Source organism: Penicillium maclennaniae, assembly GCF_028827695.1.
Source record: "Penicillium maclennaniae strain IBT 15551 chromosome Unknown utg000004l:1.0-3007600.0:1.0-3009580.0, whole genome shotgun sequence".
Taxonomy (NCBI): Eukaryota; Fungi; Ascomycota; class Eurotiomycetes; order Eurotiales; family Aspergillaceae; genus Penicillium; species Penicillium maclennaniae.
Genome location: NW_026623216.1, coordinates 191,543 through 213,443, shown reverse-complemented (window position 1 = coordinate 213,443; position 21,901 = coordinate 191,543). Strand labels below are relative to the sequence as shown.

At 48.9% G+C, this 21,901-nt stretch overlaps 8 protein-coding genes across 8 annotated transcripts; 4 read left to right on the top strand and 4 right to left on the bottom strand.

The window, feature by feature from the left end:
- Window positions 1-16: 16 nt before the first annotated feature.
- Window positions 17-1,594, bottom strand: N7477_004278 (MFS transporter; the record flags this gene model as incomplete). Its single annotated transcript, XM_056965941.1, has 5 exons — window positions 17-528; window positions 593-676; window positions 726-1,004; window positions 1,070-1,418; window positions 1,472-1,594. The coding sequence occupies 5 exons, from the start codon at window positions 1,592-1,594 to the stop codon at window positions 17-19; spliced, it is 1,347 nt and encodes a 448-aa protein (XP_056822722.1).
- Window positions 1,595-2,428: 834 nt separating this feature from the next.
- N7477_004277 (cytochrome P450) lies at window positions 2,429-4,388 on the top strand (the record flags this gene model as incomplete). Its single annotated transcript, XM_056965940.1, has 9 exons — window positions 2,429-2,672; window positions 2,726-2,754; window positions 2,808-3,011; window positions 3,061-3,360; window positions 3,413-3,730; window positions 3,782-3,892; window positions 3,942-4,102; window positions 4,173-4,247; window positions 4,304-4,388. 9 exons carry the CDS (start codon window positions 2,429-2,431, stop codon window positions 4,386-4,388), a joined length of 1,527 nt encoding a protein of 508 aa, XP_056822721.1.
- A 668-nt stretch (window positions 4,389-5,056) lies between these two features.
- On the top strand, window positions 5,057-5,467 carry N7477_004276 (oxidoreductase; the record flags this gene model as incomplete). Its single annotated transcript, XM_056965939.1, has 1 exon — window positions 5,057-5,467. One exon carries the CDS (start codon window positions 5,057-5,059, stop codon window positions 5,465-5,467), a length of 411 nt encoding a protein of 136 aa, XP_056822720.1.
- A 732-nt stretch (window positions 5,468-6,199) lies between these two features.
- On the top strand, window positions 6,200-8,513 carry N7477_004275 (Zn(II)2Cys6 transcription factor; the record flags this gene model as incomplete). The annotated part of the gene is made up of 2 exons (XM_056965938.1): window positions 6,200-6,435; window positions 6,497-8,513. 2 exons carry the CDS (start codon window positions 6,200-6,202, stop codon window positions 8,511-8,513), a joined length of 2,253 nt encoding a protein of 750 aa, XP_056822719.1.
- A 2,289-nt stretch (window positions 8,514-10,802) lies between these two features.
- On the top strand, window positions 10,803-16,903 carry N7477_004274 (type I iterative polyketide synthase; the record flags this gene model as incomplete). The annotated part of the gene is made up of 14 exons (XM_056965937.1): window positions 10,803-11,189; window positions 11,250-11,571; window positions 11,632-11,816; window positions 11,936-11,984; window positions 12,039-12,217; window positions 12,335-12,494; window positions 12,598-13,055; window positions 13,108-13,367; window positions 13,424-13,487; window positions 13,532-13,571; window positions 13,634-14,013; window positions 14,120-15,826; window positions 15,899-16,780; window positions 16,844-16,903. The coding sequence occupies 14 exons, from the start codon at window positions 10,803-10,805 to the stop codon at window positions 16,901-16,903; spliced, it is 5,133 nt and encodes a 1,710-aa protein (XP_056822718.1).
- Window positions 16,904-17,553: 650 nt separating this feature from the next.
- Window positions 17,554-18,332, bottom strand: N7477_004273 (uncharacterized protein; the record flags this gene model as incomplete). Its single annotated transcript, XM_056965936.1, has 2 exons — window positions 17,554-17,864; window positions 17,918-18,332. The coding sequence occupies 2 exons, from the start codon at window positions 18,330-18,332 to the stop codon at window positions 17,554-17,556; spliced, it is 726 nt and encodes a 241-aa protein (XP_056822717.1).
- Window positions 18,333-18,488: 156 nt separating this feature from the next.
- On the bottom strand, window positions 18,489-18,941 carry N7477_004272 (uncharacterized protein; the record flags this gene model as incomplete). The annotated part of the gene is made up of 2 exons (XM_056965935.1): window positions 18,489-18,677; window positions 18,801-18,941. 2 exons carry the CDS (start codon window positions 18,939-18,941, stop codon window positions 18,489-18,491), a joined length of 330 nt encoding a protein of 109 aa, XP_056822716.1.
- Window positions 18,942-20,384: 1,443 nt separating this feature from the next.
- Window positions 20,385-21,523, bottom strand: N7477_004271 (uncharacterized protein; the record flags this gene model as incomplete). The annotated part of the gene is made up of 3 exons (XM_056965934.1): window positions 20,385-20,867; window positions 20,919-21,369; window positions 21,462-21,523. 3 exons carry the CDS (start codon window positions 21,521-21,523, stop codon window positions 20,385-20,387), a joined length of 996 nt encoding a protein of 331 aa, XP_056822715.1.
- Between the last annotated feature and the right edge of the window lie 378 nt (window positions 21,524-21,901).

The window sequence follows — 21,901 nt, the reverse complement described above, 5'->3', positions numbered from 1 at the left end:
CTAGGCTATAAGTTTCTCATTCACCCTGAAGTTGTTGCCGAAACTTGCTTCTTGACCGAATAAGATCACCGTAGCGGATGAACACAAATGGGATCAAGGTCATAAGAAGACTCAAGAATCCCAGCAGGCTACAGCCCCATGCTATGCCTAGTCGGTTAAACATAGGAGCGGCTGCCAGAGGCAAAACTGCTCCGAAGACACTACGACAGCAGCTAGCGGCGGCCATCGCACTGGCAGCGTACTCGTGATAAGCATCGACCAAGTAATTGATCAGAGCCACAAAGATGAGGAAAAAACCCATCCCAAACGGTATACCTGCCAGCATGGGGGCGATCCAATGAATGTCCACAGATGCAGTCCAGCCCAGCCAAAAAAGAGCCACCACATAGAGTGGTCCCCCTAAACACGCCAAAGGAAGTCGCTGATACTCCTCAATTCGGGACCATGTCACATTTCGCAATTTCGCGCGCTGGAGAAATGAGTCATATGCTAAGAATATGACCATCCCGATACAGGCTCCCACAGCAACTAGATTGAGTTGGCAACAAGTTAGCTCACGATTCTGTATCCTTGTGGCAATGTCAATGCATACTTGGAAGAAACGCCAATCCAGCAATACCATCGCTCATCCCATATATACCTTGGAAGATCAAGGGATATGCCTCAAAATACATAACTTCTGACATTAGTTTATCAGACCGATGTTCCGGAACAGAGGTACTGACAGAAGATGGCACTTGCAAAGGACAGGTAAAGGCAAGTGAACGTGATGATTGGCTCATGGGATATCATGTACAGCGGTCGAGCTAGAGTCTTGACCAGAATGCCTTCACCGCGCTTTTGTGGCTGATGAGAGAGGGCGGGTTTGAATGTTTCGGGGAGAAACAGCACCGGGACCAAGGTGACACCGGCGAGAATTAGCGACAACCAGAAGATCCACCTCCATCCAACCGGTGCAATGAATCCCGCAATCAACGGTGCAAACTGCGGACCAGCAGTGGTGACTGCCATTGACAGCGCCATGGTTCGTCCCGGGCAAGTGGAGATCGATATACATCGGCGAACAGACCTCCGGTGACGGCAATCGCACTGGATGCGCAGATGCCACAGAGAGCTCGAAAAATGATAAGGGCCGGCCAGTTGGGCGCCACGGCACAGGCGAGGGTAAAGATAGTAAATAGAACGAAAGTGCCCACCATCACTGGCCTGCGACCGTAAAGCTCGCTCATAGGCCCAAAAGCCAGAGGTCCTGTCACATATCCGATCAGGTAGACAGAGGTGGGCAACACCTGTTGAGTCTCGCTTTTGACATTCAGGGCCCTGGAAATGACCTTGATCCCACCGCTTGGGACGGTTGAATCGAAGACGCTGTTGAACAACGTGAGGAGGCCAACAAAAACCACGAAGATTTTCTTCCGCTATAGACTTAATTAGGACGATTGCTCGCGGAAGAGAGTGATGCTGCACTTACACTTTGCCATGTCGCTGGATCTGACCGATCTTCCACATTATCTTTTTCTTGCACCTCTGGATCCCATGTGGTCTGGTCGCAAGGCATCTCCGTATTGATGCCACTCTTCGGCGGGAATGCCATCCTATTTCGCACAGACTGGGATGATTGACTAGTGGAAGGACTTGACACTTTCCCTACATTTTGACCTAGCCAATTTTCTTCTCCTCTTTGCCTGGTCTTCCATCCCAATTCACCGCCAAACCGCGAGTTCATGGACGCGGTCAGGTGGGTCCCGCACATCTGACTCCACGAGACACAGCAACCCATAGCGAGATAAGAAAAGGCGGCTGAGAATTTATCGTTGCGCGGGATCACCGGGCTTTTGATTGGTCGAAATGCTTTTGACGCTATTTCTTCGTATTACGCGGTATTTCCCGCTCAATTTGGGCTGTCGATGTATTACCAAGGTATTACAGCCTTCACTGAAATTCCCGAGGTCCAAAACGTCAAAGATCGTCATGTGCATACAGTAAGCACTAATGCATATTGCAGGCGAGTGGACCATCGCGGAACACTGTCTCTATTGCGACGATCACAGTCTATGCTCCATGAAGGAATAATGTTCTTTTACCGAGGCCCACTCGTTCACTCGCTTCTCAAGTAGGTCAGTGCGTCTCATTTCTTACTACCGGAGGGTGATAGGATTCCCCGGTTCTGCACGTAAAGTACGATGCATGGTTCTTTTGCAATCGCTACATGGTTCCGTTTCAGGTCAATATCCCTTCTCTCAGTGACCATCCCTACCATGTAGCATCTCTACCCACTCGGCGATATAATCACATGCATGTACTGCGATGTCGGCGATAAGGCGTGACAAGGATAAGGCTGTTCATGGTGCACAATTGAAAACCAGAGAGGCCTGTCGTAGCAGCTATCTCTCCAGTCCCTCGTTTGTCACCATCGCTCAATTTCGCCATGGCAATCCAAGACCTCTTCGAGTTGCCACTTTCTGTTTTTATGTTAGGGCTGGTTGGATTTTCATGTGCCATCTATATTGTGCGTTCCATTGCCGATGCCATTGTCAATGTGTTCTTTAGCCCATTATCCGAATTTCCGGGGCCTAAGTTGGCGGCTGCAACAACCTGGTGGTCTGCCTACCAACAGGCTATCCGCGGAAGATCCATGCATCACATTTGCATAGAGCTCCATGAGAAATATGGTACAAGACCCTGGGAGCTCAATTTCTGGATGCGGTAGCTAACAGCTTCCTAGGTGACATTGTCAGAATTGGTCCTAACAGGGTATTTCATCTCCTCTTTCTTGCGCAATGAAAGGCTGTCTGATCCACGTACAGCTTCACTTCAACCACCCATCTATGTATGATGAGATTTATCGTCGTCGGTGGGATAAAGATCCCTTCATGTATGCCTTGCTGGGTGGAGATGGTGCCACTGTCACATTCGTCAAGTACGAGGACAACAAGCGCAGAAAGGATATATTGCATACGTTCTTCGCGAAAAGCTCCGTGTACAACGTCCAGTGGCTAATTCAGGAAAATGTAAGTAGAGAAGCCCTTTTAAGGGGTGGTGTGCTAATTTGGTTTGTAGATTGAAAAATTTTGTGGTCATCTTACAAAGCACAATGAACGTGGAGTGTCGTCTGATATGACACTGGGATTCCGCTGTCTGGGCCTCGAGACTATTACGGCGACGTGCTTTGGGAAATCCGCGTCCTGTTTCGAGCACGAAGGCTTTGCCAGTCCCATCTTAGAGGCAATGGAGTCTATTGTGACTTGGTTCATGGTTTTCAAACATTTTGGACTGTTCAGACGAGTAATCCTGAGTATCCCGGAGTGGGTTGGATTGGCCTTGTTCCCCAAAGCTATTGCCTTTGCGCAAATGAGAAAGGTAAGTGGACTCTATTAGGAAAACTTGGTATAATATTAACTCTGATCTGCAGATGTTCTCTGACCAGATCGACGAGATAACTATGAATCTTGACAAGGCAAACCAGTATCCTCACCCCATTGTCTATCGTGCCTTAATCCGCCCGGAAAAGAAGGACACTCCCATTCCGTCTCGGGCCAGTTTACTTGAAGAGGCGGTTGCATTGGTGATTGCGGGAACGGACACAACCGGTTCAACACTCACTATAGGTACCTATCAGGTTTTGCGCAAACCAGAAATATACACTAAGCTCAAGGCTGAGCTCTTGGAGGCATGGCCGAACCTCGAGCAGCGACCCAACGCGGGCGATCTGGAAAAGCTCCCCTACTTGGTAGGCCGTCTTCAAATATGTAAGTGACAGGTACTAACAGCAATCGCACAGACTGCTGTTATCAAGGAGGCTCTTCGGATGGCTCCCACGACCACTTCGGAAAATTCGAGGGTGGTCCAGGCGCAAGGGGCCACAATTGGAGGAAAACATATTCCAGGCGGGGTAAGTTATAGAGCATGTCATTCATATCATCAATACTAAGGAGAGACAGACAATTGTGAGCATGGGAGTTCTATTCCCGATGCAGCACGAAGATGCCTTTACCGATGCACACGTGTATAACCCCGAGAGGTGGTTGAGCGACGACGCCAAGGCACTCGATAAATATTTCGTCCCTTTTTCGAAAGGACCTCGAAGCTGCCTGGGAATTAAGTATGAAGCTTCTGCTACCATGAACATAATCATTAATCTGCCGGCTAACCGGTCTTTCTCTTCAATATAGCCTGGCATGGTGTGAGTTGTATCTCAGCTTCGCAAACCTCTTCCGTCGCTTTGACCTTGCCATTGACGGTACCGAGTATGTCTCAGGTGTTTGACGATGCCAATGAGAATATGACGCTAACTCTGAACAAGGGACTCCGATTTCAACTGGGTGGACGTCGGACTGGCGTTGTTCGAGGGCCATCTGCGATGTTTCTGTACCCCGGTCAGCTCATAAAGCCTCTTCGATTGCCGAGCCATTAGCGAAAGCCCAAAGAGTGAAGGTCTACCCAAAGTCAAAGAATCAAGGGAAGTGGCCGGTGAAATGATTGTGAGACATGAATCAAATCACCTAGTATGTAAATGGTCGAAGGCACTTGAAGCAAGTAGGTAGTGTGTTCTTTGCAGCTCGTCCTTCCCAACTATCTCAAAGTAGTCGCTGTTCGTGAATGTGCCAACGGAGATAGAGATTTAAAGCTGAGGTACCATGTAAAACTTGATCATGCGAATGTAATATCTGCTTATGAATCATTTATTGATAGTGAGGCTTCCTACGCGGTCGTCGACGGTCGTCCACCTACCTCAGAGTATATTTAGCGACGCAGAGCTCGACAACAATGAACCGCAGACCCTGCTCTCATCTCACTATTTCCCCATTTCTTCGGATCGCATGTGATGTGTAAGTCATATTTCAAAGTGTGTCTAGGATCAGTCTTTCTCGATTTGCCAAGCAAGTATGGTCAACACCAAGCCTAAGGTTCACGACAGTGAGCTCAAGAGCTTGGCAGAAACGACAAGCGTAATTAAGCAGCATGTCTACAATTGGTCTTAAACAGCCGCTTGCTTCCCTCCATTCTGTGATAGCGTTTCCAATCAATCCAACACGAGCTGGGGCTGATAACGTCCATGACGAAAGCCCACGTCCCATCTCTCATGACTGCTCGAATACCTGTGAGCCTATCGTCGCACAGGCGATGGCGATACCAAGATGGCACCATAGATCCTGCCTCGCAGCTGTCTCGAGCGCCACGAAAAACGCCCAGCTCCCACTATCACACGAATGAGGAGCAGAAACGGCAAACAAGTGGCCTTGGTAACTTTGAGTACAGCCGGTACGTCGACATCGTCTTTCTCCTTCTCGTGCCTGAGACTGACTTCGTCATCCCCCACTCACCCGCACGGGGCCACGCCCACCCTCTGTTAGCTCGCGAAGTTTCGCTGCAGAACGCCCGTCCCGCCCCCTTCGTCACCATCTATTACTGCGTCCGGCCACCGGAGGCTGCTTTCCGCGCGCTGATCAACGCCCCCAACTACTGACGGTTTGTTCTAAGGGGCCACAAGGCATTATCCGAATTACCTCCTGCAGATACGATCTACACTCAGATAGGGGCGATATCGCAAGTCGATTACGTGTCATTTTTTAGACTCAGTCGTAAGGACTAGCGATCACAGTGGCGATCGTTTTTTTCTTTTATAAATGCTGACCGCGTTGCTAGATACAATTTTTTAATCAGGCCTGGCCGGGTCCGCTATGTATGCTAGGGCGGACCGATCGTTGCTAGCCGTTTCAGTCTCTGCGCAGTCGTGTCATAGAACTTTTCGTGAGCCCAGTGTAGATGATGGTGTTATTAGTGTTATTATTCATTAAATCCTCATCGACTCGTGCGTGCGCATGGCGTGGCCAAAATCTTTAACTGCCCCGGGCAAATAACAGCGCCCGTAAGTCTCCGCTATGTGATTAGTGGGTTACATCGCGCCGAGCCGGAACCCTTCAAAGGGAGGAGTGGGTCGGCCGTCAGATGTGCAGATGCGTAGATGCGGATGAGTATCGGCAGAATTAGTGTCTGCAGGAAAAAGCGTGTGAACCCTGTCAAGCATGTCAGCTCGAAACCCTGCAAGGAACGACTGCCCCGCCAGTCCTCAGAGGATGGATGCCAGGCTTAGACTTGACGGTCGACTTGGTCAAAGTATGTGATCAGCTTTCTCCTTGAATTCTCTCTTTGCTGCGAAGGGACCGCCCTCTCCCCCCCCACGTCGACAAGTTTCGCAATGTTTCACACGTTCAATGTGGCCGCACCAGCGCAACAGGGTCCTGATCAACGCGCTTTGAGCGCGGTGTCGCCCTCCCGGAAACGACAAAAAGTGTTGCGAGCCTGCGATCGATGTCGAACCTTTCGCACCAAGTGCGGGGAGAAGCCGTGTTCGCGCTGTGTGCTCGATAATGTCAGATGCACGTGGACCTTCAGTCCAGCCAAGCAAAAGTCTAAGATGCTCGTCTCAACCGGGTGAGACCATCTGGCAGTTGGGGGGTTTGGGATGATTACTGACGATTACTGACTGTGGAAGAAGAGACCAACCCGAGCCCCCTTCTAGAGACCATATCCGACCCGATGCGTCTCCAAAGAAGCCGCAACGCTCCTTGGCGCCGGTCACTGTCGCGAGTGTGGACGGCAATCGACCGCCAATGCCCTTGGCCCCTGCCAGTAGTGGCGGCGAGATGAACATTGTCAATCAGGGCCGCATGGAGCCGGACGAGCACACGAAGCTGCGCAACCGCCCGGGGTATGTCTTTGCCAAGATCAATTCATTCTTTACCGATGCCAGGACCACGTCGCGCACCGCCGTCAATAGAGCAATGGCGGACCTCAATACTGCCTATCCGGGTCCGTTTCCTGATCTGCCGCATGTCGCAGCATTGGCAGACAGCCCACCCCCTTGCAATGAACACTTAACTGAGGATCAACAAACCTATTTTTTGAGATTATTTTGGGAGGCCTATCATCCGCTCTTGCAAGCTTCCGATGAAGCGGGATTTCAAACACTGTTGGATCTGGATCGGCGACAAGTCTTCGAGGTGGGGAAATTGACCAAGGCTTTGGCAAATTGTATGACGGCACTAGGAATCCAATATGGCCATGGGGCTGGCCTGACTTCTCGCATCCTGAGCTTGCGCCGGTGTGCGGTGAACATCTCCTCAGTAGGGTACGAATATTTCCGTCGCTGCCGCGAATACATTGCTCTTCTGACCGAGCCCACGCTCCTATCGATGCAATGTTACGCTCTGATGTCTCTGTATCTCATGAATGCCAGCCACTTCAGGGAGGCCTATAGCCTGCTTGGCACCGCTATTCGCCACAGCCATAGTGTCAATCTCCATGAGGAGCCCAGCGAGCATCTTCAGCCAAAAGAGAGAATAGCTCAGAGACAGACTTGGTGGTTACTCTTCATGCTCGACATACAATGTTCTCAGCAACTTGGGAAGCCAGTCGCTGTACAGACCACAGCGATCACGTGTGCTTTGCCGTCGGCGGATGAATTAACAACGATGCCGGGAAACGCCAGGGTCTGTTGGAAGAATCTGCACGTCTCGACCTATTTCGTTCATGCGGTGAAGTTCGCAGTATCTGTTGCCGAGATTCATCGACTGATCTCCACCTCGAAATTATACGAAGACGTCCGCAACGTCACGGGGCTCGAGCAGCGAGCCAACTTGCTGGCCACGTCGCTTGCTTGTCTAGAGAAATGGAGCAATGAACTGCCGGATGACCTTCTTAGCCCCAGAAAGAATACGGGCTACATGGAATCTATGTCCACGGCAGAGAGTCCAATCGTGTTAGAGCTAGGGGCACCCAGCTGGCTCCACCACCAACGGGTCCTACTGGAAGTATACTACCATAATGCATATATCATGCTTCAGCGGCCCTTTATCTGTTTTCCACAACCTTCCAATGTCTCTCCCGTCCAGCAGCCACAAACAGACCATCATGCTCGCAGCTCACTCCAGCATGCCATAACCATGACAATCATTGTCCACGACCTCTGCTCTTCTTCCGACGTTTTCTTTGGCTCGCCCGCCATCTTGCACCCACTGTGGAATGCCACGGTGACCATTTTCGGATTTGTGATAGCGAACCCATCCTCTTCGCGATCACGTAGGGCGACACAGTGGATTTTTAAAGCCTTGGCTGTATTTGAGGCATTCGCAGCAACCGAACCTTTCGCTGCTCGAGCTGAAACTATCACGAAGTCACTTGCTGCTAAGCTGAATGACATTTTGACCCACCTGGACGAGAAGTCGGAGCAGACGAACCATGGCAGAATTGCCCTGGGGTTAACATTGCAGCCATCACCCGACACAACCTCGACAACGCCATCCGCGGACCCCGTCGATGTACTGACGGGGCCTCTCGCAGGAGATAGCATGGAGCACACTTTTGATAATACATTTTTCACAGATGACAGCCTCTGCTCTTCGATTGGAGCAGTTGAAGTTAACACATGGGCAGCCTATCAAGATCATCTTGACATATGGAATGGCAGCCACTCGGATGGAGCTCTTGAAGCAATGCACATATTGGAATAGGCAACACTGTTTGCGAAACAACACAATTTGTGAACGAGAAACATGATGAACTCTACATTTTTTCTGAAGCCCAGGAGGCTGTTTGTTAGGTGAGGTGTGTACTGATAGACGAGTATATAGTACGGGTTCTTGTTACGGGCTAGGTCCCGTCTTGCCGTCCTACTAGATAGGGACGGTGCATGAATGAATAGAGTATATGTCAAGTCACATCCACGTACAGGCGAGCGGGTAAGAGAGAAAGAGGCAAGCCATGGGGCTCTAATCGTCGTTTCTAATGCTACCTAGGTACCTAGGGGGCAAAGGCTTTAGGGCTTCGAAGTGGCGCCTGTCGCTCCGATAGCGGACAAGATCTCGAACTATAATTCGCCGGCCGCGGGCGACCAATTGACCACCTAGGCACTTAATCAAACTTAATAAAAATTGCAAACACTCAGGTGGAGTAAATATCTATCCGGCGTTGACTTTCCGTCTAGTTAGAACATAATATTGACTGCACGAAGACCGCAGTGGCGGCCAATCGGGGGACCAAAGCTGTAGATTGTCATTTCGCTTCTTAATTCGACGATAGCAACATAAGTACAGTAACGCGTAGGAGTGGGCCTGGTGCGGCTGACGGCTGTCTTACGTGCAGCGGGCCTCCCGCCATAAAAAGGCGTGATACGGGACCACACGCTGTGTTGTCCCAATTATAGTCAATGGATCCTTATACGGTTGATCCACGGGATACCAAGGCGGAATGGGGGCCAAGAATGATGGCTTGCGGTCCGTTCCGTTCCAGAAAGAGTCGTTCCGGAATCCTTCAGGCCGTTTAGGGAGTTTGTAACCGAGGGGGGCCCATTTTCTTCATCTTCTTGTAGCGCTTCTGAGGAGAGGGTGGGAACTGCTGGCTTTTATCGGGGGACTTCCGTAATCATCGACCAGGGTTTTCGTATCGAGTTTTCCCGAGGATCATTTCTATTTCGTATGAAATATTTGAAGCTTTGAGTAATGATGGTTTTATCGGCGCCACCGAATTGGTGGGAATTCCAGCACGTAGGTATAATCGTATCGGTGGTTGAAACGTCCCGTGAAGATCTTGTCTAGCGTCTACTGCTAGTGTTCAGCCAGCGAAGTGCAGGTACCCTGATTGAGAAAATAAAGTGCGTCCGGGTGTCAATGTGACAGTTTCCTATTCTTGAGTCCTGACCATTCCGTCGTCACGTCTTGTTGCTGTATTACTCACACATCCTGAGAAGGACAAGAAGATATAAGTTCACAAATTTCATCCTCATTTATTATCATTATCTTCCCCTTTGCTTCCCTCTTTTCTTCCCAGGGCGATCGATCCACTCGTCTTGATTCTCGGGTACCCCCCCCCCCGCGGCTTTCAACCATCCGTATCAAGATGAATCAAATACTTGTTTTCGCCGGCCTGGGCTCAGATTCACTTTTCTCGGAACGAACGCTGAAGACTGCGGCCGAAGACGCTACAACGCCAGAGGGCCAAATTATATTACAAGGGTGCCACGGTGTCTTTGTCAAAGAGATCAGCTCTGTCATTGATAACCAGCTTCTACTCTCGGACATCAAGCTGGAAGACTTCGTGGAGCCTGAAAGCCTCATAAGGCCTCGGGCGTGCTATCAACGGAATAGCATCATTCAACATGTATCGTTATACACAATCCAGCTTCTAAGATATCTACGATACTCGAAAGAGACCCCTGGCTCACTCCTTGGTGTGGCTGGATTTTGTGCCGGGCTGCTGCCTTGTGCAGCGGTGGCCACGTCCACGAATATCATCGAACTGCTCTCTCGGGGCCAAGATTTATTCTATGTAGCTCTGCGTTTGGGCATCAGGATCGAAAGCTACAGGAAGGCCATGGTGGCCAAAGAAGCCTGTCCACCACATCTGCCTTGTAGTTTGGTCGTTGACGGGATAACGGCCCAGCACGCCAAGGAGCTGCTTGATGAGCATAACAGACGAGTATGACATTTCCAAAATCAGAGAGACTCAAGTGCTGACTTGACCTTTATAGTCTCCCCGCTTCTTACGTTTACTTGAGTGCTATCAACTCCAATACTTGTGTCACCCTGAGCGGTAGAGGCGATCATCTTCAGCACTTCAGCCAAGGCAGTGTGCCCTCCCAATGCAAGATACGGCCAACTAATATCTTTTCCTTGTATCATGACCGGCGTCAGCTCGAGAATGTGCGAAGGGATGTAATTCAGGATCTCCGGAGTAATTTACCCTTCTTTTCAGCACCCTTGCAATTGATTACCCCACTTTTCTCGAATATCGACGGGAAGCCGATGGCTTCGAGCCAGATGGAAACGTTCGAAGAACTCTGCGAGAAGCTCCTTGACATGATGCTTCTAGAGCCGGTAGACTGGGTAGCGGTTGAAGATAACATTCTTGCTGCTGTCAAGCAATCAACCAACGCCGTGAATACTTCCAAGTGTGAAATTTTGAATTTCGGCCCTGGATACGGCATGTCGGCAGCCAGATATACCCTCCCAGATAACGTGAAGATTGTAGCCGCTTCAATCGCTGAATCAAGCTCCTCACCACAAGACGCTTCCGGTTTGTTGTCATCTGATGATATTGCTATCGTGGGCATGGGTGTGGACCTTCCAGGAGCTTCCAACGCCGATGCTCTTTGGCACAACTTGGTCAACGGCATCAACTCTTGCACCGAGGTAGATTCCAATGATCCCGAACGGCTTTTGAACGCTTCTGAACTGACTTGAGCCCGGCAGATACCTTCTTCAAGATTCCATGTTGAAGATTTTTACCAGAAGAATGATGCCCGTACATTAAGAACAAAGTACGGCAACTTCCTAGAGAACCCGTTCATGTTTGACAACGAAGTCTTTGGGATTTCCCGTCGGGAAGCCCACTCAATGGACCCACAACAACGAGTCATGCTCCAAACTGCCTATCGAGCACTTGAAGATGCGGGTTATGTGCCTGATTCAACCCCATCATTCTCCAGGAAGACCTTCGGTTGTTTCATCGGAAATGCTACACTCGACTACACCGACAATCTCAGAGACCGCATTGATGTCTACTACAGTCCAGGTAGATTATGCCATGCTTGACCCTTATCAATACGGTGAGATGCTAATTGAGTCTCCCAAGGAACATTGCGCGCTTTTCAGAGTGGACGTATATCCTACGTCTTCAAATGGAGTGGGCCGTCCATAACTTTGGATACGGCTTGTTCGTCATCGATGGTAGCCATTCATCAAGCAGCACGAGCAATTCAGGCCGGAGACTGCCGGGCAGCATTGGTTGGAGGTGTTAATGTCATCACTAGTCCGGACGTGAGTAAAACCTTCCACATTCCTTGGTCTGGCCTTCACCAGAAAGAGCGTCGTCTACGATGCCGTCCAAGCCAATGGAGCCTCTTTCTTGGAATCATCATGAATTGACAGCGCCGTAGATGTATCTTGGTCTCGATCGAGCACATTTCCTGAGCCCTACCGGCCAGTGTAAGCCGTTTGATGATTCAGCAGATGGCTACTGCCGGTCTGAAGGCTGTGCAGCTTTTGTGATCAAGAAACTTGGGGATGCGATATCAGAAGGTGACCGAATACTCGGCGTTATCAGGGGCACTGAGATCAATCAAAGCGGCAATGCGCATTCCATAACGCATCCTCATTCACCAACGCAAGAGGAGTTGTTTCAAACGTTACTTACCAAAACTCAAGTTCATCCTCATCAGGTGCGTAATCCGAAGCGGGCAACTTACACCAACCTCATGAAATCAATACCTTCTCCACACATCTCCCATTTCCTTGCTATTATCAAAAGCTGACTTATTTTATTAACACCTTTACAGATTACTGTGGTGGAAACACATGGAACAGGCACACAAGCCGGAGACCCAAATGAGCTTCTCAGCATCCGCGGAGCATTATGCAACGGTCGAGATCCGGCGAATCTTCTCCATTTTACATCTATCAAAGCAAACATCGGCCACTGCGAGGCCGCTTCCGGCGGTGCAGCATTAGCGAAAATACTTTTGATGATGAGACATGGCAAGATACCCCCGCAGATATCTCTTACAACTTCTCAATCGTAAGATCAGAGATCTTGGCACAGACGGATCTATCATTGATCGTGACGGCGCCACTTGGCCTCAATCTTCGAACCCGAGACACCCGCGGCTTGCTCTACTCAACAATTTTGGTGCCGCTGGTTCAAACGGTGCTTTGATACTGCAAGAATATTCCAGTCTCAAGGCTCTCCCAAAAGACGAGGATCAGTGCCAGACCAACAGCTACTTGCTTGGGCTCTCGGCTAGGAGCCACACAAGCCTCCTTGCCCACAGGAATGCTTTGATCTCTTATCTGGAGGATCCTTCGTTGACGACTTCTCTTCGTGATGTGGCTTATACAAGCACGGCTCGTCGTCAGATTTTCGATTATCGTATCTCTGTTACTGGTTCCAAAATACAGGAAATTGTCGATGACTTGAGAAATGCAAATGTTTACAACATTCGCGAGTCGGCAAATCCACAGCCACGTGCGGTATTCGCATTCTCAGGTCAAGGATCACAGGTGAGGCTCTATTACATCATAACTGGTTTCCAACGTCTAACGAATATTGTAGTACCTGGGAATGGGCCGAGAGCTTTTGACTGCTTACCCTGAATTCGAGAAAGTCGTCAAAGACTGCGAACAATGGCTATTGAGCAATGATTATCCGGGGTGTCTCAATATTATTGCATGCAAAGACGACCAAGAACGGGAATCTCAGTCAACTTCCCTACTCAATCAATCTCTTCAAATATCCATCTTTGTCTTGGAGGTAGCACTGGCGCGAGTCCTTATCTCTCTTGGGATCATTCCAACCATTGTACTTGGTCACAGGTATACTCACACACCGGATAACTCCTCTTCGGCTCTTTAGCTAACTTGGTCTTTAGCCTAGGAGAGTACGCTGCCCTCGTCATTGCTGGTGTAATTGATCTACAGAGTGGTCTGAAGCTGGTAGCACATCGAGCAAAACTTATGATGGAGCTATGCCAACTTAGAACTACGTCGATGCTCGCGGTCAATCTCAGTGCAGAGACCGTGAGACAGCACATAGAAAACAGCCCAGTGTTTCAAGACTTGGCTATATCTTGTGATAACAGTCAGACCGATTGCGTTGTTGGGGGGGCCAATCGGACAGCTTCAGACACTGAAAGCAAGACTCAGTGAGATGAAGACGCGGTCGAAGATTCTCGACGTTCCAATGGCCTATCATACAAGCGCCATGGAGCCCATATTGGATCAATTGACAGAAGTCGCCAAGACACTCGAAATCTCAAGTCCGAAAATCCCTGTTCTATCCAACGTGTTTGGCCGCCTTATCCGACCTGGCGAAGAAGCTTTCACTTTTGAGTATTTTGCTCTGCATTGTCGCCAGAAAGTTGCTTTCAACGCAGGCATTCATGAGCTCTCTCGCTGTGAAATGGGGGCAGAAATGTCCCGATGGATAGAAATCGGACCTCATCCATCGTTGCTGCCAATGGTCAGCACTAAATTGGATAAAGAAAAGATAGATCTTCTACCCTCATTGCGAAAGGGAACTTCAGCATCTACTGCAATTGCTAGACTTTCTCTGCCATTTCTACCAGACCACTACTGCGTTGAAATGGCGAAACGCTTTCGATGAGCGAGCGACTTTGATCACTCTACCGGTGATGCCGTTCTCAGAGCAAGAATTTGGCAGTTACTATCCACATGAGAGTACACAAATCGACAAGAATGAGTGCGATCAAAACAATGATTCTGAAACTTCGTTCACCTTCCTGTCAAGGATTATTCAACGTCCGTCAGACACGAATACCGAGGCCATCTTTGAGACACCAATTGCGGTCTTCAAGGAATACATTATCGGTCATCGTGTCTGCGATCATGCTCTCTGTCCTGCGTCAGTATACCATGAGATTGTTCTAGCTGCTTCGAAGTGGACACAGCTCCATGAAGGTGAAGGATTCATTAGGACGCTTTCGAATTTGCGATATCTAGCACCTTTACTATACACGGAAGACTCTTCCATGATGGTTAGGGTTTCCATCAAGCCTAGCAATGGCCATAAGGCGGATTATTGGTTTAGTGTGGCCTCATACAACGCAGACTCGGATCAGCAGCAGCAAGTGATTCATTGTCAGGGACAGCTGAAGACGCGGTCTGCTGCTCATGCTCAGAAGTATGCGAAACTAGTGCCGCTTATGCAACGGCAGAAGGAACGTTTTCTGCACACAGGCCAACCCAACACCCAGGTATTTCTCCGAAAATCCATGTATGAAAAGGTTTTCACGCGAGTTGTCACGTACTCCGAATTGTTCCAGATGGTTCAGTCATTACGCATCGACCAAGATGAAGCACTTGCAGTTTGTCGTTTCCCAGACCTGCAAGGAGAGACATCAAGGGCGAACACGGTCCTCATGGACGCCCTCCTTCATGTTGCTGGTTTCGTTGCCAATCTCAATATTGGGAATGCAGAGGTTTGCATCTGCAAGGAGGTCAAATCTGCTACCATGACTCGAGAATTCCCCTTCTCGGATGCGACGTTCGAAGTCTATTGCAGCAATGTCGAAATCGCAGCCCAAAACGTGATCCTAGCAGATGCATATGCTGTGGACTCACAAGGCGTGATTGCTGTCTTCAAGGGAATGGCCTTCCAGCGAGTAAGATTAACGAGAATGGCTCAATCTCTCCGGTTGACAGCTGCGAGATCTAGTCACTCACATCAATCTGTTCCAACAGAGAAAGTGAAACTGGTGCCCCCAAAGACCTCGGTTGCTGACTTGAAGCTTCCGGACTCTCCTGTTGACAGGCGACCAGCGATCAGGGAGATCATCGCTACAACTTGCAATCTAGAAGCATCAAACTTAGCTGCCGACACGAGTCTCCAAGCCATCGGCTTTGACTCGCTCATGATAATTGAACTTTCTTCCAACCTGTCTGCGAAGCTTCATATCGCAATTGATATATCCGCCCTGGAAGACTGTGAGACTGTTGAGGATATTGAGCAGCTGTGCAGCGATGTCGGCCGATTAGGACCCACACCTGCCTCGGAAGCAGAGACTGTTGAGTCTGTCACTATGCCAACGACACCGGCAACGCCTCCAGATGAGCCACGTATTGCGTCAATAATCGCTGAAACATGTGGTGCTCATATCACCTCAGTCAAGTCAGATGTCGAGCTCGAGGCTCTGGGCATTGATTCACTGATGATGATCGAGCTGGAAGCCCGTCTGCAAAGTCTATTGAACACCAAGAAACTTTCGTCTTTGGAACTCTCGGAATGCAGAACAGTGAGAGACGTTGAGAAATTAGTAGGTTCATATATAGCGAACTAAGCAATGGCAGCTATTGAGCAGCGTACAGTTAGCCCTGACATGTTACAGGCCAATCTTGATGACGTAGAACCAGCCCAGCTTGAAGTTGAAACTCGTTCTCATTCATCATCTCAAGTCCATGATGGTACAAGACCTCCAGTACTAGGTGGCGGAAAGGAAGAAGTCTCTGCATCAATGGATTCGAAAATTGCAACCATACTCAAGTTGCATGAGCAACCGGAATTAGTGCATCTTGCTCAGGACAAGACCTCTGAAAGCGCCCAGCTTTTTCTCGTTCATGACGGCAGCGGCATCTGTGTTCAATACCACCGACTCAAACCCTTCAATCGTACGGTCTATGCAATCCACGACCCCAAATTTATGGATCCAGATACTTGGTCGGGAATTCCTGCCATGGCACAATCCTACGCAAGACTTATTGAAAGGACAACCTCCGGCCCTTACATTCTCGGTGGCTGGTCTTTTGGCGGTGTTGTTGCATTTGAGGCTGCTAAAGTGCTCATGGCAGGAGGCCACGACGTCACTGGTGTTGTTCTCATCGATTCACCGCCGCCACTCAATCACAAGCCGCTCTCTGCAAACATCATAGATGCCGTCACAAAAGATGATAGAAATAGAGGTGGCTTGGTCGGTGAAACAATTCGAAGCCTTGTCAGGAAAAGTTTCACAGCCTGTGCGGGTATGCTTGGGACTTTCAAACCACAGGCTACGACAAGTGCCAGTCGACCAATTCCACGAATCTTCTTGCTCCGATCAAAGGAAGGTTTTCGTCTAGATACGGGTAATGGTAGTGGTGGGGTGGAGAACATTTGGTTGCAAGATCGCTCTGAACCCAAGACTTCCATTGAGGGATGGGAGACTCTTACGAAGGCAAAGGTGCCCTATGTTGATATCCCAGGCGACCATTTCCAGGTGTTCGACGTTGCGAATGTAAGTTGAGCTGCTACTATACTTCTGGTGGCAAAAAATGCTAATTCTCATCTGTGTGAATAGGTACACGCTGTATCAAAAGCTATCGCCCATGCGTGCAGTGAATTAGCGAAGGACTTCTAAAGTTAAAAAGCTTCATTATGACGTGAAGATTTTCTCGAGGATGTTTGTCAGATGAAGAGTCTAATCATAATTTGCTTGCTCTATTTCCCGATATTTGTTAGTACAGTATGAAAGTTGAGAGAACTTTGTTGGAAATGTCTATCAAGACTTGGGAATAATCTCTCACATGTCTCACATGTCCTAGTCGTAAACAAGCTCCTGGGAATCCACTACTGGTGGCCTTGACCGGGAAAGTGAAAAAATCATAGTGTCTAGGAAAGAGCCAGAACGAATGTTTAGGAGATAGACGTATTAGGGAGAAGATTACTTTTACAACGTGAGGGCGAAGAGAGTAATAGGATGAAATATCGAATGCGAGTTTGGAGGATCTGGCGAAGAAAGTGGTGAATGGGTGGTATTCCAGATTGAAGTATTTGAAGGAATGGCATGAGGAACGGTGTGAGGAAAGGAGGCATGATGAGTGGAAGTGACTACAAGAAGCTCACCGTGCCAGTATCTCTTATGGTATAAATATCTTACACTTCGATGTTTGTTCTGCCTAGCAGCTTATGGGGAGCAAGAGATTCTAGAACTTTCTATTAATGAGGAGCTCTCGAATCATTTTCCTCTTCTGATTCCCTTAATCAACTTCACAATGTGGCATTGATCACTCAGAGCCCACATGCAACAACTCCCAAGTTGAAACCCGGTGCATACAATACGACTTTCTTGATCTTTAGTCCTACCGCTCCCACAAGATTTGCCCATTGTTCCTCCGATCGCTCCATCGAGCTATGGAACGCCATCATGGTCAGATCCGCTTGCGTAGACGCCTCATCCACGTGCTCAGACGGCAGAACCATTTCATCAAGCAGAATCAGAGAATCCTTTTCCAGAGCTGGTACTAGATTACTCAAAATCTTTTTGCTATTCTCGTCTGTATGGTCATGCAATATCATGCGCATATAGTAATACTTGGCACCTGTCTTCTTATCAGTCTCAACAAATAAAGTCTCTCAATTGATCATTTCTTACCTTTGATAGGCTGGGGTTCGAAGAAGTTGTGCACCATTCGCTCGACATCTGTCGGAACTACCGATTTCGCGTCCTCGACCGGCTCCGGCAAGTCCTGCAAGACAACACGACCAGGTAGATTCGGGTATTTTTCCTTAAAGGCGGCAGTTTGATATCCGGCACCGCCACCAACATCCACAAACAGGGGCTTATCAGAAGGCCAGCCCTTGCTTTCCTCGTCAAAGGGATAAAGTCCGAAACATTTGGTCTGGGACCCGCGTTGTGCTTTCATGAAATGATTGAAGTGAGCGCTTCTGACAGGATCGCCATGGACCCAGGCAAATGTGTGCAAATCGGTCTTGTGTGCTCTTTGGAAGATGCCGTCTGTGAAACTTGTAGGGTTCTTGTAACCGGTTTCCGCAAGGTAATGAGGCATTTCTTGATACGTTGGGTTACACATATCGAAATACACATACAACCCGGCCTGAATCTCGGGTTTTTGCGAGATTGGATGTATATGGCGTCGAGGAAAATGTGTCTTTGCCAATTTCTTTGATCACTCCAACTGACGCAAGATACCGTAGAATACGAGCTATCTCAAAGTCAGGATTATTGGCCCTTTCAATCCTGAATGACTGGGGTTCTGGTACTTGCCGAGAAGCAAAGGGTCTGCAGAGTGCTTGGCTGCTAAATCAGCAACAGTTGAGGGTTCGGCGTTGTCAAGAATATCATTGAAAAGGTTCAAGTCAAGAGCCGTGCGGATTGAAGCAAAGTGAAGATTCTAAGCGACTTGTTTTAGCTTTGAGGATGATAATAGTAAGATAAAGAACAAACTCAACAGAGAAATCAAGGTACTCTGCAATTCCAATTGTTGGAAATGGGTTCTCAGACTTGGGAAGCATACCATGTGTATCACTCTCTGCATGGCATCCTCCGGCGTCTCGATGCTGTATTGCAGGTCTCGAAGGGTGTCTAAAAGCTTTTTACGCCCTACATAACTGGCTTGAGCAGCCTCCTGCTGAATCTTGGCGATCAGGCTTTCCATTGTGAAATAATGCTCCCAATTTCAGAATGGCTTTCCAAAATCTTGGTCAAGTAGAAAGACGCAGGAAGTCTTCTCTCTAAATAGCACATCATGACAGAAATACTTCTCAATGTCTGTCTAACTAGCAGGCCGCGAGCATTCACTGCGAATATACCAATCAGTCCGTCTGGAGGCTGTATGTGGCCAATCGGAATATCACTATATTCGAAAATATGTATCACAAAGGTATCCGAGGGCGAATGCATGATTCGTTGTTTTGCTGAGCCTTGATGAGGCTGTGTGAAGTCGTAGGAGTCACTGTCCGCCGATGTACGTCATCGTTTTTCCCCACAAAAGTACGATGAAAGAGCAAGCTGAGACTAGAAGCAGATGTTTCAGAAGGGGCCATTGCCAAAGGAGGAATTCCGGAAGGGGATATTCCAGAAGGAGCTCTTCCCAAAGGGGAAATGGAGCGGAGAATGAGCACGGACGCGGCACGGGCCGGATGATCCTTTCCCTTTCAAACGTGTGGCTGTGCCGAAGGCGCGTCGTTAGGTCCTGCAGGGCCGAGTTACGAATGCTCGTATCTGTTTCAAGATGAGCAAAACTGATTAGTTCACCAGTTTCACTTGGTTGAAGGAGTAGGGAGATGGCGGGTTTCCAGTACTCTTGGTCGCGCTGAAGAGGCCTGACAATGAGCGACCTCTGATGCTCGGTTTCTTATCAGAAGTTGGCTTCGAGCCCCTTGCGGTCCATTCCTGGCAGATACTGTGGTGAAGACTTAAAGAAAGCCCTCCGCTTCTACCCTATTGGATGCTGGTCGTGGCGGCATCTCAAGCAACTACCGTAAGCGCTGTTGCTGAGGTCTTGGATCGAAACAACTTTCGCTGCTTGATGAAGACTTGTTTGTCAAAGGGTTCAGCTCACGCTGGTGGTTCGCCTATATTCGGAGGCTCATACGCTGCAGACGACTCTAGGGTCTTTTCTTGGAAGTCTACTTCGCATGTGTTTTTTGATTTTTTGGGAATGAAAAGTAAGGAAGGGTAATACCAAGATGCCTGAGTTATTTTTTTTGATTGTGTTTAGCTCAGGTGGTATGATTTGACATATTGCCAAGGTCACCTTCCTTGCTGCTTCAATACATTAAATCTTCTTTTCGGTTGTCACTGTGCCTTTATACGAAGCAATAGGAATCCATCAATCCTCAACTCAATCGATGATGGTTTTATTTAGACACGATTTTTCATTCCAATATTTAGATAATGTAGCTGCGATATATCATCACAAACGATCTACAATTAGATTCAGAAGGATAGTAGGAAGTGGGGGCTAGGATTAAAGAAACCAATGTACAGGCGGGACATGACAAAGCAATGGCTTGCGGATAGGTAACCTACGCAGGCCTCGACAATATCCTCGGTTACCGATGGCCCGGGGCGGGATCAAAAACATTTGATTCAGACTTCACCGCTTCCGAACCTGAGCAGCGCCAGACTTCAACCCAGAAGAAATGCCAACAGTAGTCTCCTCTTCTGCTCTAGAGACCTCACCGGTTTCAACGATTCCATTGCTTCCATTGCCATGTAGCCCGTTATGCAATCCATTTTCCGCAGCCTTAGCCTTAGCAGCTCTTGTAGCTGCTGTGACATCCTCGAGTAGATATTGCAGTTCCGCATTGGTCGGTTTAGGTCCAGCAGAGAGGTCTGCTTCTCTATTCCAGCGCTCCTTCGCGCCCCAAAAGTCGTCAATTGATCGCCGAGTCCAGAATGAACTTTTCATTTTGTTGACAGCAAACTCCCAATCCGTCGTATATTCTTTGAAGAACGGCTTGTAGCCTAGCAAACCCCCAAGCCACCGACCAATGATCACACTGGTCCAGTAGCCAAAGAAAAGCCGGAAGGGCATCCACGCCGGCGCTGGCGTATAATGGCCGCCTGCATCTAACATCTATGGTTGATTAATATCGGTGCGATGTACAACGAATTTAAGAAAACGAACTTGTAATTTTTGAATGAAATCAAGACCACCATCGTAGAGCAGTGCGTCGTGCCAGTATCCGTACCAATTCTCGAAGAAGACTCTATCAAGCTGGTTATCAATCCCTGCATCGGAACCGCTCAGAAGCACTGTCATGTATTCGCCCGAATCGGGATGGATGGAGAAACGATGCACGCGGTTCGCTTGGAGGGAGACTTCCCCGTCTTCTGGAGTAAGATTGCGCGACACGCCATCAACCTCAGCCACACAGATGCCATGCTCGACGTGAAAGAACTCATTCTGGTACCGATGGAAGTGCATCGCAGGGCCATCAGGCCGCTGGGGACTATCGATGAGCTTCCGTAGTGTAGGCGGAACAGGTCCTTCCACGTCCAGCCTGTAGGTCTGACGCATCATGAAACTTCGACCTGGGGGCGGCTCCAGGAACTCAACAGTAAGGAGACCACCAAATCTGTAATACGGTGAAATTAGCATCTAGGATTCCTACGGGTCAATCCCTAGTGTTTTTGGTGGGAGTGTGCGGGCGGGGCACGCCACACTCACTTTCGAATCGTACTCGAGCCAGCAGACGTGTGGTAGGGCACAAAGGGGGTTAGGAGACCCATCTTGTGAATTGAACAAGTGAACTGGCAGGATTTTTGAACACGACGAGTACGTGACAGATTAGAGATCACGATTCAGGGTTTGGAGATTGGCAACGAAATAGAAGACCGTCCACCGTCCGTGACAAGAGACTATTGCCGGGCGGCTGGACTACCGCATTTACGTCCTCAACTCGCCGTCTTCCTTTTTCATCGTAGAGGGCTTTCCCCTCCACTAAAAGGGTGTAAAATTAACGGTTAGTAGAAAAAGCAATACCATCAGCCTGTTCCTACTGGTCGCGTTCCTAACCTGGGAGGTGGGGCCATGCTGATCCACCATCTGCTTTACCCTGTCCGATGCCTGTTATGGAAGTCTCCCAGCATATTAGAAGCTTAGTTGGG